At 42.9% G+C, this 17,820-nt stretch overlaps 1 protein-coding gene across 1 annotated transcript in view; it reads right to left on the bottom strand.

Moving 5' to 3' along the window:
• The window catches only part of EML4 (EMAP like 4), a 162,683-nt gene extending 146,887 nt beyond the window's left edge, over positions 1-15,796 (bottom strand). The window contains exon 1 of the mRNA XM_035111226.2: positions 15,404-15,796. Within this exon, the coding sequence (XP_034967117.2) occupies positions 15,404-15,428 (25 nt within the window). The 5' untranslated portion in view covers positions 15,429-15,796. The remainder of the gene's footprint in view (positions 1-15,403) is intronic.
• Between the last annotated feature and the right edge of the window lie 2,024 nt (positions 15,797-17,820).

Genomic DNA, 17,820 nt, shown 5'->3' with positions numbered 1-17,820 from the left:
ACTAGCCCAAGGTCACCCAGCAGCTGCATGTGGAGGAATAGGGACGTGAACTTGGTTCACCAGATTACGAGTCCACCGCTCTTAACCACTTTTCTTCCTAGGGGATAGATTCTGCTTGTTAAATTGAAATGTAAGTGCCACTGAGGCTTTGCAATATATTAAATGTATTAAATCAATTAGATCTGTTAAAGGAGATTAAAGCATTAAATGCTTTAGAAATAAAATGCAGTTACCCGCCTTGCCACACATATCCCAAGCATCCACAGTAGAAAGCAAAGGCATGACAAATTTAATGGATCCAGTTATTGTGCTCATCACACCACCCAACTAAAAAGAAAGTGTTATTTCACAGATACTGCAGTTGTCTACCCTTTGTGTGTTTCAACAATGCAATGCTTCGTTCCAAAGAGCGGCGTGCAGGGGGTGGGAGTGGAGAGTACTGCCTGCAGTTGAGTTGCCATGAAACCCTCCCCTCAAAAAACATCAATAAGAGAGTGTACATGCATGTGCTTGTGTGTATATGTGAGTGATAGATGCTATTCGCTTCTCCTCTCATGTAGCAGTGTCACCACTTGACATTCCTTCTGGTGTTCCCATGGCCTAGAGTTCACCTCCTAAAAAATGAAAAAAGCCATTTAACATGTAACTAGGGCACACTGCTCTAGTCTGAAACAGAGACAAAGCCTATTACCACTGAAGTTTGTCAGCGTACATGGCAGAAACAGACACTTCAGTAGTTACCAATTTCACTTCAAAATACTGAACTGCAGAGGCAGCAGCTAGAAATGGCCTGGATTTTAAATTCTACATGAAAGCAAATACAATAATTCCAACCTGGGTGGCGTTGTTGTTTTTTAATCTCTTTTAACTATTTTATTATGCTAGCTTGATGAATTTTTAAATTGTCAGCAGCCCCATGTAGATATTTGAATATTTTAATTGTTGACATAACCCTTTCAGCTAGGGGCACGTTAAAAATTTATTTTGAATGTGTTTAAATAGCTAATAAAAGTTTTCATACAGATGTTCAGGAGCAAACCCACTGTAGAAGTGCGCTCAGAACATTTTAGGCTAAAGCAGAATTTTCTCTCCAGATCTAGCCAAGAAGAAACCTGCTCTTCCATATTTGTTTAAGTCACAAAGCTGAATTCCTTCTTGTAGCAATTTTTCAAGAATTTTAAAAAACAAACTTGTTTATTTCTTTAAAAATGGAATAAAGCAGTAATACATTTGAACATATACAGTGCTGCAGAAGGCATAGTGAGAGTGGAGAAGAGAATCCTAGTTGAAGAATAATGGAAGGGACAAATAAGAAAAGAGAATTGGCATTTGATATGGAATGAGCATAGTAGAAAAACCTCTATCAACTCCCATTTTCAGGTTAATCCATATAAAGCTACATAACGTCTTTACCTCAAACAGAGTTGTCTTACAGGGTCCTAGTCTGCCAAGACATAACTAATGTAAGAAATTTCCAACTAGGCAATCATCTTTTTTTTTTAAAAAAAAAAAAAAGGGAAAAGTAACACCAATTCATTTTCACACATTCTGGCACAAGCGCATGCCAAATATATTCTACTGCTGAAAACTCACTTCATTAACAAAAAAACAAAAAAGCTAACCGCTGTTGGCATTCTTATACAGAGCACATTCGCAGAATATCTGCATAAGCAAAGTCACGGTGTCCTTATTAACAGGAATCGCTTCAACTCCGGGAGTGGGGTGGAGTGACTAATCTAAGGAAGTCTGGGGAGTTTCATACGAAATGCTAGTTTCTAGCAATTACATACTGCAAGAAAAGATAATTAGGTAGTCTTGCAAAATGTTACTGCTTTGCTTGAAAATATCTGGTTTGTATCACCTGGAACAAAACACTATTAGGAAGCACACCGTATTTTTTTAAAACAACGACAACAACAACAACAACCCCAGAGTGGCTCTACATAAACTAGTGTCACAAGTACGGAGGATTGATAGATAGAGGAGCGGCCAATTAGTGGACATCCTATATTCTTTGAAAGAGCCATTTCCCTCATAAGGAAATGATACAAGATGTGAGTTCCTGTTCTTTTTTCCTTCTTAGTGACTAGCTGTTCACTAGGCTTACTCGCCTGAGTTATGCGAGTGCAGCTTGAAGTGCAGAGTGTTTGAGGATGGGGACATTCACCGGGAAAACAAAATGCTTCTTTACAAAGCTATTGTACTACCAACCTTACGGTATGCTGGTGAAACATGGACCACTTATAAACGCCATCTCCAATGCCTTGAAAGATTCAATCAACGGTGTCTCAAAAAAATTTCACACATCACTTGGGAAGACAGGCGAACTAATGCCAGTGTTCTCCAATTGGAGAACAGCATTTATCAAAGGTGTCATGGACTTTGAAGACGCTTGAACTCAGGATGCAAGGGACGAAAGGGAAAAACGTGCTAAGAGGAAGGCACATTTGGAAAATCCTCATCATGATCAACTCCAGCCCTATGTCCCTACTGTGGAAGAACGTGTGGATCCAGAATTGGCCTCCGCAATCACTTACATAGTTACTGTTAAAACAGTGTTCATGGAAAGCAAACTTACTCAGCTACGAGTGATCGTCAAAGCAGAAGAACACTAGGCTTACTGAAATCAGCCCAGCCATCTTGTTCTTGACCAAGTAAATTACATATTCCAAATAAGTTCCTGAAAATGCAGCAGTATTAAAAACCACTTCTACACTTTCCTCCAATTTAAAAAATTATATGCTCTCAAACTCATTTCCGTTTTCACCGCGAGCAACGGGGGAAAAAACATTTTACAAGGTGCTAGGTGTGTCTACACAGCCTAAAGCAGCTGCACTAATTTAAATGTGGGAAAACTACAAAGATTCAATTTACGTAAGATACATCATCAAGTTTAAACAAGACAGGTAAATGGTTTTATTACCCATGTTACTTAATGTAAGAGTGGGGAAAGCTCTAAACAAATTATGTTGCATTCAGGCAGATGTTTACAGCTGGCATTGGCAATGCAAGGGGATATTTCTCTTCTTGAAAAATTGAAGCTATCCACATGTTGACAGAAACTATATAGCTTTGAATTGTAAATTTTCCTACAGGCCCCCTGGTGATTTTTTTTGTTTTAAAAATGGCCCATAGCTCCCAAACATCTGAAGCCCAGGCTCCAGTGGTCAGATTCATGCCCCTATACAGTGGTACCTCTACTTACGAATTTAATGCGTTCCGAACACACATTTGTAAGTCGAAAAAAAATGTAAGTCGAATCCCATAGGAATGCATTGGGAGAAAAATTCGTAAGTCGAAGCAACCCTATCTAAAAATTCATAAGTAGAAAAAATCCTATCTAAACCGCATCCAAGATGGCGGACGGAGCTCCATTTGTAAGTAGAAAAATTCGTAGGTAGAGTTATTTGTAAGTAGAGGTACCACTGTATATGTCATCTCAGCATAACCAGCGCTTTTTTTCTAGAAAAAGAGGTGCTGGAACTCACAATGAACTCTTGTCCTCTTATAATGGCAATGGTGCCCACTTGAGAGGTGCTGGAACCGAGTTCCAGCTGAAAAAAAGCCCTGAGCATATAACATTACCCGAATAAGTTTCCTTCATTCCAAATGTCACAAACCAGGAGGAGGAATCACCACCAGTTGAAAAAAAAATGTATCTCAGGGGCATGTTTCAATACTGTTCAATTCCACCATGATGCTCATTAAGTGTTCAACTCCAGAATGCACTCAAACAAATTATAATGGCCATTGATGAGATAGAACCCCCAGGCTTATGGAGCAAATGTTACCAAGATTGTTGGAGACTCAGATGTTTTCAAGCTAAAAGCAGAAATACTGGAAGTGACAGGTAGCATGTATATCCTAAGGAAAACTAGTAACAAGTCTCTTCTACAACTACATGTAGATGTTAACTGCAGCAACTGTTTCGGCAGTTGCGTGACACAGCAACCTTGCTTTATACTAAAAAAAAAATGTCAGGATCTGGCCAGTGCTTATCTAGAGATGACCTTGGAACCCCACATATGCTTCTTTCAGTTCTGCGCAAGAAAGGCTGACTATAAACACAAGTAACAAATTTGCAAAACATTTTACTGAAAAATGACCCTGCCCTTAGGCAAAGTGGATGTTCTGACCCCTTTCAACCTTGTGACAGTCTCATGTCATCCCACAGTTTCTCTACTGCCTTGAAATCCATATTCAGTGCATAGTTCATTTGTTTTTAAAGGGCTGTATTCAGCTCCAAACAGAAAGAAATAAATAAAAATGGCTAGCAGTTCAGGGCTCCTTAAACTAAGGTTCTCAGTGACAAGAAAACCCCATTTCATTCCAAAATCTGTAAGAACCCTTGTAGTTAAAGGTTCATAGTGGGGGGGGGTCAGAATATTACTTGGCTCAACTCTCTTTCTTTGGAATTTTGTCTCTAGATATATATATTATAAGGGAGCAGAAAAGTTACATATTCTATATGACATGCATTACCTTATCTTTGCATTGGAAAAATAAAAGGGTACAGACAAATTAAGGCATGAATACTTAAGAACTGTTTTCCCTTAAGGCAAGTGGTTTCATAGAATTTGCCCAAGGAGTCAGAAAGACACTGTGTATCTCCCCCTAAAATATGGCACAAGAGCATTACCCTTTGAGATTACAGCCTTCCACACCCATGGAATGGCTTACAAGAATGGTTGCGTGTCGATGATCCGTCACCCGCATGGAGTAAATTAAACACAACCGGACACGTGATTTTAGGTTAATGGGTAAATTAAGGCCACAACTTTATTTACAGACAGAAAGCACATTTAAATGCAAATAGAGAAATCTGCACTCTTCTACGACATCCTTTCTAGGTGCTCGACAAATACTTAAATTTGTTCTCTCATACACATCCGCATGTCCTTACTCAGAAGGATGGATAAATCCATCCAAAAAGTTATCCCCTTCAAGGTAAGCCAGATTTTTGTGCTTAATGTACTTGACAGCGTTCCTTCAACCAACAAGCTCCCATGTTCCCAGGACATAGTTGAAAGCCTGCCAATTTAGCTGGATGCACTAGAAAGGCTCACATAATTCCAAGTTGTTAAAATAATATTGTAGGTAGTATTTTAAATAAGGACAAAGAGTGCATGGGTCACAAGCCCAGGACTGAGCAGGCAGAAACTCTTAAGGAAATATTGAGCACTCTAAATAAATAAATAAACAAATAAATAAATAAAGACTTCATTCTTTTCTTTATCGGTTAACACACACATAACCCATGATGCGAAGACCCCCATTAACAAGCTTTTAATCATGAGTTTAAAAGACTAGGAGATCATTCCCTTCATGTCAAATGACCTCCCCACTGAGATGCATCTCATCCAAATTCTTTCAAACACCCATTCAAAAACCACACATTTCACCAACTCTTTGCAGTTGTCTTGGGCTGTATTGTTTTTTTTATTTACTATGACTCGACAACCAAATTTTTCGACTTACAAATGGAGCAAATGGCCGCGCGCTTACGAATGTCTCAACATCCAAAAGGAAACCGTGGCGGTTTTAGATAGGGATTTTTCGACTTACGAATTTTTAGATAGGGTTGCTTCGACTTATGATTTTTTCCATTTCCAATGCATTCCTATGGGAAATCGCGTTTCCAATGGCGCTTTTCGACTTATGGATTTTTCGACCTACGAAGGTGCCTTCGGAACGGATTACATTCGTAAGTCGAGGTACCACTGTATATACTTTTCTGATGCAACACCAATGCAAATTTCCTAAGGCCACACCATGCATTCACAGAGAAGGTTAAGATTTGAACCCAGCTCTCTCAAGCTCAAAGTCCAATTTACTAAGCCCTGGCCCACAGCAGTACAACACATTTTGCTAAAGGGGTCACAAGCAGTTTTCGGTCACAATAGTGCCAAGACATTCTCATTCTTACACCACAATATTTCCGCAAAGCGGTTACAAAAATGGGCATAAGTTACAGAGTTGGTTAAGATTCCATGAAAGAGAATAAATAAATGGCATCAGCTGTGAAAGCTAGCTTGCAACATATGCATTTATACCCTCCCTCTAGCACTCTAAGACTTCAGCACTTTCCCACGGCTTACATACAATTCTTTACTTCTAATCTCAAGCACAATTTTTCAGCAATTATCTGTAGAAATGGATTTGTTTGATCTCACAAGTTTCCACTAGAAAGTCCAAATTCAGAGGACAGCTGTGTCAAATATTTCAAACTGCAAGAGGCGTGTTAGGAAGGTATTTCTGCCTGCACTGTCGGGGCACCATCTGCAATAATGTTTTTGACATCCAGATAACAATGACAGGAGGAATTATTAATGAGGCAACTGGCTCTGCAAAAAGGCTTACTTCACTGGGAAAACACATGCTCACAATAGCTGTGACAATTTATTCTCAGCTAGCTAATTAGCTTGAAGAATTTACAGCTTTCCCAGCAAGGTATTTAAGCAAATGCACTTACACAAGATTCCCAAAGTGTTAAGAAAACATGGAAGCCCATACAATTACCATACTATTAGCAGGTACCAGATAGGCATAAGTAAGTTACACAACAATAAATTGAAACTGAATGCATAAAAAGATAGAAGGAAGGACCTATAGTGCTGCAAGAAAAGAATGCTCATACAGGTCCCATGTGCAGATGCATGCCTGGCTTATGAAGCCCTTACGTTAGCTAGGTTCAAAATTTCTGTGAGGGAGGTTTCTACATACAGACGGAACTATCCAATCACAGCTCAGGTTTTTCCCTGGGCACGATTCTTCCGCATTCGGGCATCTGCCCATTAGGGAGAGAGAGAGAGCATTGTTAGTATGTGGTAAGCTTCCAGTCAAAGTACAGTCGTACCTCGAAAGTCGAACAGAATCCGTTCCATAAGTCCCTTCAACTTCTGAAACGTTTGACTTCCAAAGCGTGGCTTCTGATTGGCTGCAGGCCAAAGCTCCTGCAGCCAAACTGAAGCTGTGGAAGTCCTGTCGGACATTCGGCTTACAAAAGAACGTTCATAAAGTGGAACACTCACTTCTGGTTTTCAATCAGGAGCCAAAACGTACGAGTTCCTGGGCATTCGAGAACCAAGGTATGACTGTAACTGCTATCAGGAGATGGAGGAAGAGAAGGAACTGGAATCATCCTTGATGCACCAATAGAAATACAGTACAGTGGTACCTCTACTTACGAATAACTCTACTTACGAATGTTTCTACTTACGAATGGAGCTCCATCCGCCATCTTGGATGCGGTTTAGATAGGATTTTTTCTACTTACGTATTTTTAGATAGGATTTTTTCTACTTACGAATTTTTTCTCCCAATGCATTCCTATGGGATTCGACTTACAAAAAATTTCTACTTACAAATGTGCGTTTGGAACGCATTGAATTCGTAAGTAGAGGTACCACTGTATTTAGTTGTAAGTGCTGCAGATATCAAAGGGCTAGGATCGTTCCCAAGTGTATTGCACAATACTTCCCCCAACATTTTTAGCAATAAGTTTCGGTAGATTCAACGGAGGTTTCAAACACGACTGGTACAGGATAGTGGCTAACAGACTGTACGGTGACTAATTAATAGTAAAAGCTCACTGCGTGTTCTTGAGCCAGTCCCCTAACCCACCACAAAGAGCTATTGAAAGAATAAAATGGGGTGCAGGGAGCTGTATGATGCCATCCGATCCTTGGAAGAAGGGCAGGAGGAAAATACAAACAAATAATAACAATAATAATAGCATGCAGATGTGGAAAAACAAAACATTCCAATCATTAGCTATTTATAGGGAGCTTTAGTTATACAGTATAAACATCTGCAATGCCCATGTGCCAGATCTTAACCTAGAACACAGCTTTGGACAGTCTGAACAGTTCGTAGGTTAGTCAAAATAAACCCCCAACAACGCTGTCCTTTAATAGATTGTGAAGACGATTCTCTCCACCACTTTGGCCAATTCTTTAAGTGGCTCTTACCAGTAGTGGTGACAGCAATATACCTCTCCATTATTGCCTGGCAGCAGAGTGAGGGTAAGAATCATTGTTCTCATTCCATTGTAGCTTGTCTACATGGTGACATACAAGTCAGATCAGAGCAAGGCCATTGCTTCCTGCATTCACAGCACCATGAAGTGCAGTTGTTAATGTTGCCCGGACTACCAACAGGTGATGAAGCAAGGAAGGGCCCGTTTCTTAAAACAGTTTGTCCTCAGAAAAAGCTTCTGCGATGAGAAAATTTTCATTTTAGAAAATTTGGCTTAGGCCAGAAGATTTTAAAAATCAAATACAACTCAGAAATGAGCACACTGAAAGAAGAGATCTGTGTTAATCGCAAGGACAAGACATGATCTGATGCTTGGGCACATGTTGGCTCTCTTTACAGCAACAAGCACCAACAGCACAATTAGAAATGGAATAAATACTCACACAAGCAATAAGGTCTAAAAAATCATTTCCATACAAGAACAAGTAACTCCTCAGCGGTGATTTTATAACCTTGAATAAGCATATTCTGCCTATGTGTGTGTGTGTGTGTTTAAAATGAATTTTCCTTAGGCATACAGTACTAGGAAGGTAGGAGGTCGGCATTTAAAGGGTTGACCAAATACTATTGCTCTTTGATATGCTGATCAACCTCAACATTGGAATAAAGATGCTCATAAATATTAACTATCATCTTTGCATGAGTCACCCACAGGCAAATACATTCTTTTAAAGAAAAAGGAATGGAGCCATTATAATTTCATTCTACGTACTTTCTTGATCACAGGGTTCAAAATGCCCAGGAAAATTATTTGAGACTGGATGGAATAACAGGCAGGGAGCCAGATTTAAGCAGCATACTGCTAATTATGGTTCACCGATTTGGTTCAGGCAGATGCCCCAACTGCCAGAATAAACATTTTAAAACCTAGAGGGTTAGGCTCACGCTCAAGATCATTTCAATAAGTAACATTTTCCAGAAAACCCAACATGAAAGTGTTATGGGTTTTAGTGTAGGGCTGTAGAACTGAATTTATACATTGTGATGTTATATGTACCTTGGACAAAGAGGGAGTATTTTGAAATTTATTTCCCCCTCATCATAGCTTTTAATACAGTACATGTGTACACATGTTTTCCTTCCGGAAGATTGTAAAGAAACTCCTTTTTGGAGGAATATTCACTTTTTACCTATTAACTGTATTTTATGGGTTTATCTGTTAGCACGTTTTCATCCCATCTTTCTTCTTAAAGACTTCAAAGCAGCTAGCAAGCTTAACCAAAGCTTTCTATACAAGGAATGTCTATACAATACAAACAAACAATCAAAGACTGTTAATGGTATAGCAGCCATCCAATCTTCCCTGGAGAGCAAGTTCCAAATCCTTTACAGTGGTACCTTGGTTCCCAAACTTAATCCGTTCCAGAAGTCCGTTCCAAAACCAAGGCGCGTTTTCCCATAGAAGGTAATGCAAAACGGATTAATCCATTCCAGACTTTTAAAAACAACCCCTAAAACAGCTATTTAACATGAATTTTACTATCTAACAAAACCATTGATCCATAAAATGAAAGCAATAATCTATGTACTGTACAGTGGTGCCTCGCTTAATGAATGCCCTGCTTAACAAAATTTCCGCTTAACGAAATGTTTTTTCTAGTGGAGGTTGCCTCGCTAGACGAATTCGTTTTATGAAAAATTCGTCTAGCGAATCGCGGTTTCCCATAGGAATGCATTGAAATTCAATTAATGTGTTCCTATGGGCAAAATAAAAATAAAAAAAATCAATGCATTCCTATGGGATTCGCTAGACGAATTTTTCGTATAAGAAAAGACCCGTGGAACGAATTAAATTTGTCTAGCGAGGCACCACTGTACTATAAAATAAGACAGTAATGTAGATGATAAAAAAAAAACTTACCTGCACAGATAGGTCATTGTTTGGATTGGGGGCTTTTATCCATTTCCAGTGTCACACAATCAATCAGTAGGGTTCCAGTCACAAAAACAAGTCACAAAAACGAAGTCACAGTCTCATAAAACGAAGAACAAGTCACAGTCACACACACACAAAAACAAATCACACAAACAAAACCGCAATATTTTTTTATAGCAAAAACAAAAGCACCAAATAGCACCTCAGAACACTGCAATCAGAAACAGAAGGCTTCAATTACAATGGGGGGGAATGCAAATTAGCAGCGCAACAGCCAAAACAGAAGGAAGGAGGCTTTAATTACGATGCCAGGGGGGGCGCAAATTAGCAGCGCAACAGTCAAAATGGAAGCTCAAGAGCACGTTAGACTTCCGAAGCAAAGTTCGCAAACCGGAACACCGACTTCTGGGTTTGCAGCGTTCGATTTCCAAGTTGTTCAGAACTACGGTAAGCTGTTCGAAAACCAAGGTACCACTGTATATGAAATGTGACTACTTTATTGCCTTATTGAAGATACTTTGCAGCACCACTTAGAAGCTGTCTCTCATTTTGGGTGCTGCTTCCTTCCCAGACCCCTCACTTCCAAAGGTAGCTACATCTGAACATGTATCATGTCCACCCAAGGACAAAGAAGAGCTCAGAAGCACCCTTTAAAGTAACAAATCTAGAAGAATGCCATTTCATTCAGCACAAATTTAAATACCGGTAGGAAGGGCCACAGCTCAGCAGGAAATGACCTGTTTTGTGTACATAAGGTTCCAAATTCAATCCTCAACGTTTCCAGGTAGGGCTAAAAGACTTCTGCCTAATACCCTGGAGAGCCACTGCATAGACAATATCTACGTAACTAGACGGATCAGTCGTCTGTCTCAGTATAAAGATTCAGTATCAGCAGAAATACCTTCCTATCATGTCTCACAAGGTAACCGGTACATAACACACAACTTGCATGCATTTAACATTTAACAGCTTTATCCACTTGGTTGTTGGCCACCCGCAACTGCACTAATTAAACGCATGTAAGGCACAGAGCTTAAAAGTTCTTTCCACACTGGGTTTTCATGCAGGGGCAGTTTTGGGGTGGTTCTGGCTATATGCAATTCCAGCTTTACGCACAATCCCCAGAACCTAACCCCCACTCAAGTTGCAAGTCATCTGTATTAATTACCCATTCTTCGCCTTAAGACCCCAGAGCAGCCTACAACAATTAAACCACAATGTTAAAAATAGTTAATGTTAATAATGGAACCATTTAACTTGTATATCATCCAAAACATGGAACTGATAACTTATCACGTGGTTAAAGCACCTTGCCCAAGAATAGAACACAGGGAGACTAGCCAAAAATTCTCCAATATGGTGGCAAGTTTTAAACTAAAAAGGAGTTTTAATGGCTCTCTTTTATTCATCTTTAGCCTACCTAGGTTCTCCATTTGAAAGGGACAGGTAATAAATGCAGTCACTATAATTGGGGTCACCATGTATGGTAAACTAGGATTATCATCTTAATATTGCAGGTGGGGAAGTGTGATTTGCCTAATCCCACCCTGTGAGTTTACAGCTGGCATGGGATTTCAACAGGGGAGAGGAGCCTTTCTGGCTCTCAGGACACCCCAGCCACTTCAGAACACTCTTGGTGCTTGAGAAGGAAAGCAGAGTCTGCAAGACACATGAGAATCTGTTCAACTGCTGATTCTGTATTCCTAATTTAGGAAGATAAACCTTCCTGGGTTTGTCTTCCTAGACTGGGACTTAGTATACACACTGGGGGTGGTTCGGCAGAACATTCACTCAAGTTCCTGAACTTAATTCACTACTGCCAAGAGTAGAAGCTTGGGGAGGAAATGGGAAGGAAGCAATTCTACAGAATCACAACACACCAGTAAAGCAATCACATAATTGGTCCAGAATTTAAAAGTCTGGCTTCTCAAAAGACTTTGACTTAGTGATGCTCTACCCCTCTTCCCCCTACCCCATTAATAAATAATAATAATAACAATAACAGGCAACTGACCCTACAAAATGCATAAACGCAACCTAAGGCAGCAGTCCTAAAAAGCATGGCATGCATTTAATTATGTCCCATTACACTCAGTGGCACCTACTTCTACAGGTAAATGCTTGGGACTGCGTTGCACACGCTGACCTCAAGCAGGCCTACTTCATAATGAAGGCATATATCCATGTCTGGACAGTAACACTTCAGACTGCATGCAGAAACATGGCATTTTACTGAAAAGAGCAGTAGTCTGACACCCGGCATACAATATTTTGTTTGTTTGTTTGTTTGAATTTTGTTTGAACACAAGGACTTTTGTGTGTGTATGAAGGAGTGTTAACTTGTAAACTCAGAGTACACTCAGTTATGCCTTGCTAAAATACTGAGTCCATACCATTAACTACGGCTAGCTATGCATGTCTCCAGTTTCAACAGGACTACATGTCACATCTAAGGTCATGTCCCTTAAGATCAGGAGGTGGTCGGTGCTCTTTCTGTATGCCCAATGCCAACATGTGTATCTCTATTCTTGGGACCTTGCCAAGTAAAAAAAGAACAAGCTATATTTGTGACCAATTCTTACATAAAAAGATAAGCTGATTTATGAAATGCAGCCCTGTGAAGATTAAAACTGATCACATGGTTGGAAATTGAGGAGGGAAAGAAAAGGCGAAATTCTGCATGGGCATTCCAACGTTATGCAGGCTTCTCTGGAACTATGGAACTATCTTCCTATGAACGCCACTGCAATATTTTTGCCCTGATCAAGAGTTATTAGTAGCTTATAATTAGTAGCTTATTAGAAGGTATAAAAACAGAAGGGGAGGTCAAGCAGAAGCTCCCTGGTGACTGGTCAAGTTGGCTGACACTGATGTGAGCTGGAGTTCAACAACATTGGGGGGGGCACAGACTCCTCATCCCTGGATTATAATTCAAAAAGCAGAAATGTTCCAAGAAAGGTTGCACTTCTGCAAATACAAAACCCGAAGGACTAGAGGCTGAAGTGAGAAGCATGAGGAAGCTACAGTCTGCAGACTTAGATTCTATTCTATTTCCACCCACTTCCCCTAGGCCTGCTCAGAGACCCAAGTCATGATATTTGCCAGACAAATGGTCTAAGGAGTGGAGTTCCTCAGAGAATGAAAAAATAAAGTGTTCTTTAATGGCAGGGGGTCATTGCTGAGATTTAACCCTGCATTAATTCTGACCTCTTGCTCAGTTGTAAAAGGCAATGTACAGTACATAAATGTGGGTATGCACTCGTTCCTCCTAGTCAGATAATTTTAAAGTGTTAGTAGCTGCTCCAGATCTGTTTGGAATGGAGGCAGAGAGATAGGAAGGCCTTGCTTACATGTCACATTATCCAAATAGTTAATGTTTAAGTATGACATAACACAAATAAGAAGTGTGGTAGTACACGCTGCTCAAACATCACTGCTTTATTTCACCCTGTAGAGAGCAAAAAACCGCAAGCCTTGGTTTCTCGTGCTTTATGAACACGGGCTCATGGTTTGCTTCTCTCCAAAGCATCAGCTACAGTTTATTTTCTGCTTGTGGTTTGAGGAGAAATATTGACTGGTTAAATGTAAAGTATGGCATGATGTTCAAACACAGCCAATGAGATACTCATGGGCACGACTCAAGAAACATCCACAATGATTGTATCTAAATTCTGGTTGCCAGTTCGAGCTGCTGGGAGTTTATTCCATCTTTCACAAAAAACATCTGAAGAACTGCAAGAGACTAAAACAATTTGGCCCCACAGCAATATGGAAAGATGAAAATACGTATCACAGGAAACAACTTTTGTACAATACACTTCATTCTCCAGCAAACTACTGTCCGCACACAGTCAGTTAAACAAGTTCTTTCCTCAGGCATCTATTTCAGAGATAAAGCAGCTTTTACAGTGGCAAATTATGTCATGTGGTCAGGTCACTCTCAGTTCCTTACAATGCGGAAGGAAGATTTAAGGAGCAACATGGGCAGGAAAGGGAGGCTGAAGCCTTTCTCATCCAGCCTACATTTTCCCACCCAAAAGCATTTCTCTCCCATCAAGGCTCCATAATCAGAGGTGAACTCCAAGCAGCAGCAAGAACTGTAGAGATTCCAAGGAAGGAGTGCAAAGCATGGGCTGGAAAAGGGGTGTGATGTTACAGCTCACACTGCCCTTTTACCCCAGGCATGTCCAAAGTCCATTTTGGGGCTTAATCTGGCCCACAGGGCAGTTTAATCCGGCCCCTGTGGCAGTTTATTTCCTGGGGTAAAATCCCTTAAAAAGCTCAACAATTTCAATCCTAAAAAAAATGTCGGCCCTCATGCATGTTCACTTCATCAAATCTGGCCCTCTTTGAAAAAAGTTTGGACACCCCTGTTTTACCCCATCCCACATTAAAGGCCATTGGAAGCACAGCCCCCACTTTAAAGAAAATCAGCCCACATTGGGTCACACTAAGCATCACATCTACTTGCATCCTAAACCTTTTTCAGAAAGGCCATTGGTGGGCTGGGAAAACAGCAAAGACGTGTGGGGCCCTAGACAAAAGTGAAAACACTATTTAGCTTCACTGCCTAAGGGCAAATAACAGGTTCATCCACATTAACTCCCATGCCATAATCTCCAACCCTATGCACACGCCAAGCAGTGCAAGTACTGGATGCACAGGAAAGCAGGTGCATCAGCCAATTAAACCTCTGAGAAAAGAAGAGCAGAGAGAGATAAGCACACTGTACACCTCAACCAAGGATTTAGTTTCGTTCTCCAGGCAGTATTTTACTCCATATTGTGACGGGTGGTGTTTGTTTTTGGTTTTTTTTGCAAACGAGCAAAAGATACAGGCTCGGCAACAGCGTGAGGTCGCACCCCACGTTTTTCCCTTTAAACGCCCATTTGCAACCCAATGATAACGAGATCTAGACCATGCATGTCTCCCAGCGCTTTCCTTAAGACTGGGTGGGGGGTACGCGAGGGGGATGGGAGAACAAGATTTCTGTCTTCTTCGTCGACACCCCCTCCCCACACCCCTCCTGCATCTCTCCCCACACTTCAGTCAAGGGAGGGAAAGCGGCCCCGTCCTTCGCAAGGCAAACCAAAAGACTGACACGGATGCGTTTCCCTCCGATGCCCGTCGCAGGAGGCAAGAAAAGAAGGGTTTTTGCTGGGCAGTTCGGGAGGAGGAGGAGGAGGTATTAGGGGACGAGCAAGCGACGGCGAGAAGAAAGATGCGAACTGCATCAAGGTAACTGCACGTCAACCCTCCAGGAGAGAGGGGTGGAATCACAGTACTGTAAAAGATCACAGTAAAAGATCAAGGAGAAGAAGTGCGGTGCGTTTTCCTCCTTATGCACACACGAAAAATCCCGGGCAGGGGGGCGGGGAGTCCATGCCCGCCTCCCTCCCTGCTTCGACCGAGGCACCCCCGCCCGAGGGGGCACCGTGGCACCTCTCTCCCTGCTCACCCTTCGAGGGGCAACCAGGCGCCCCAACTTACCCAAACTGCCGGCGAAACCGTCCATCTTGGGCGCAGAGGAGCCCCGCGCGGAGCCGCTGTCGTCGCTTGGGAAGAGGAGGCGGGCGGAGTGAGGGAGCAGCTCATTCACCGTCGCGGCGGCTGGTGGCGGCGGCGGCAGCAGCAGCAGCGGCAGCTACTCCCTGGGTGCCTGGGGCATGAGCAGCTCGCCTCGCTTGCCCTGCCTGCCTGCCCGCCTGCCGGCTGGGCTCTCTCCCAATGCGCGGCGCTGCTTAGCGCGGCGGTTGTCGGGCCACCCGCCGCTCCTGCTCCCCAGGCAGCTGGGCAAGGGCGACGCGCGGCCGGTACCCGCTCGCCTACCCGCCTGCGCGCCCGCTCGTTCCTGCCCTCGCAGCAGCTGCTGCCGCTCTCAGGCCCGCCCCGCAGCAGCCCTCTTTGCTTTCGCGCTTCCGACTCCGCCCCACTTGGCAGCCGGGGCTTCCCCTCCAGCGATGGTGGCGCTGCGCACGCCGCGCGGGGGTGGGGGAGGGGAGGGAGGACGCGAGGAGGAGGGGGAGGGTCCGGGGCGGGAGAGCGGGCAGCAGCGCGAGACCGAGCGGAGGCTGGAGAGCGGCGCGCCGGGCTGAGGTTTTGCGCGCGCGTGCGCCAAGACCGGGTTCCGTGGCCCCAACCGGCAAATGGGCCCGCGGTCTGTCTTACTACAGGTTGAATTGAGTCGAGTAGTGCATATGTCGCAAGCAAGCAAGCGCACGCCAGACCATTAAGTTGCAGCCTCGGTGCATGTGCGCACTGTGAAGTTGCTGCTGCCTCGTCTTCTGATGGGTGTACAATCGGTCTTTGACTCTCTTGCTAAGGAATAAGTTGGTTTGGGGGCAAGGCGTAGGATAGCGCAGCTGTATGTGGGAAAGAAGCCCATTGGCCTCAGGCTCACGTTTGTTTGTTTGTTTGTTGCATATATAAGCCACCTTTTTCTCCAAGGAGCTCAAATGTGCAGGCACCCTTCTGAGCAATTTCTGTGAAATTAGCCAGACTAAAATGGAAAACGCCTGAAATTTATTTATATGGTGTCATCTATGTCTTTCTTTCTTTCTTTCGTTGGCGATCTGAGTAAGATTGTCTTCCATAAATATGGTCTTAACAGTGAGTCCGTAAGTGACTGTGGAGGCCAATTCTGGATCCACACATCCTTCCACAATGGGAACATAGGTTTCCAGGCCAGAGTTGATCATAGTGAGGGTTTGCAAAGTGTGCCTTCTTCTTACCAAGTTTCTCCCTTGCATCCTGAGTTCAAGCTTCTTCAAAGTCCATGACACCTTTGGTAGAGGCTGTTCTCAATTGGAACATTCACAGGCCAGTTGTCAGGGTTGTTACAACTTCTCTTGAAGAAAGAACCCTCCGCATGCTTGTCTTTCAGAAGGTTTTATTTGTGCACATTATTTACAGTGAAGTGAGCTGCTGGTTGCATGTCTTGTCAGTCCGAATCAGAATCCGGCACTGCCCCCTTCCGCGATTTGGACCAACATACCGTAAGAGCCTCGGGACAGTGAATCTCCTCCCTCTTCTCCTCCTCCTCAATTCTGGTGTCAGGGGGAAGGGTCTGCTGTCTGCCCTATTCCTCTCCTCTCTCTCCCTCTCCCTCTCTTCCTGCCTGTGGAGCAGGGGCTCTTGGATGTTGCCAGAGCCTGGGCACTCCCTTTCCCGTCTCCTGACTTTCCTCATCCTCCCCTTCGCTTTCCTGACTGCTTGGAGATGGGCTGCTTCTGATGGGGGGGGGCTGTTCTCTGTAAGCCCTTCCCCTTACACCAGTGTTACCCAATTGTTGGTGTTTATACTACATTTTTAAAGATTTGCTTTGAGACAGTCTTTAAACCTCTTTTGTTGACTACCCGCATTATGCTTTCCATTTTTAAGTTTGGAATAGAACAGTTGCTTTGGAAGACGATAATCAGGCATCTGCACGACATGACCAGTCCAACGAAGTTGATGTTGAAGAATCATTGCTTCTGCACTGGTGATCTTTGCTTCTTCCAGCACACTGATATTAGTTTGCCTGTCTTCCCAAATCATAAAGGAGGCTGATCGCTGAAGAATTGATGCTTTTGAATTATGGTGCTGGAGGAGACTCTTGAGCAGGCATCCCCAAACTTCGGCCCTCCAGGTGTTTTGGACTACAATTCCCATCTTCCCCGAACACTGGTATTGTTAGCTAGGGATCATGGGAGTTGTAGGCCAAAACATCTGGCGGGCCGCAGTTTAGGGATGCCTGCTCTTGAGAGTCCCATGGACTACAAGAAGATCAAACCTATCCATTCTTAAGGAAATCAGCCCTGAGTGCTCACTGGAAGGAAAGATCCTGAAGCTGAGGCTCCAATACTTTGGCCACCTCATGAGAAGAGAAGACTCCCCCTGGAAAAGACCCTGATGTTGAGAAAGATGGA

This window comes from Zootoca vivipara, chromosome 3 (assembly GCF_963506605.1).
Source record: "Zootoca vivipara chromosome 3, rZooViv1.1, whole genome shotgun sequence".
Classification (NCBI taxonomy): domain Eukaryota; kingdom Metazoa; phylum Chordata; class Lepidosauria; order Squamata; family Lacertidae; genus Zootoca; species Zootoca vivipara.
This window is presented reverse-complemented; position numbering and strand designations above follow the sequence as displayed.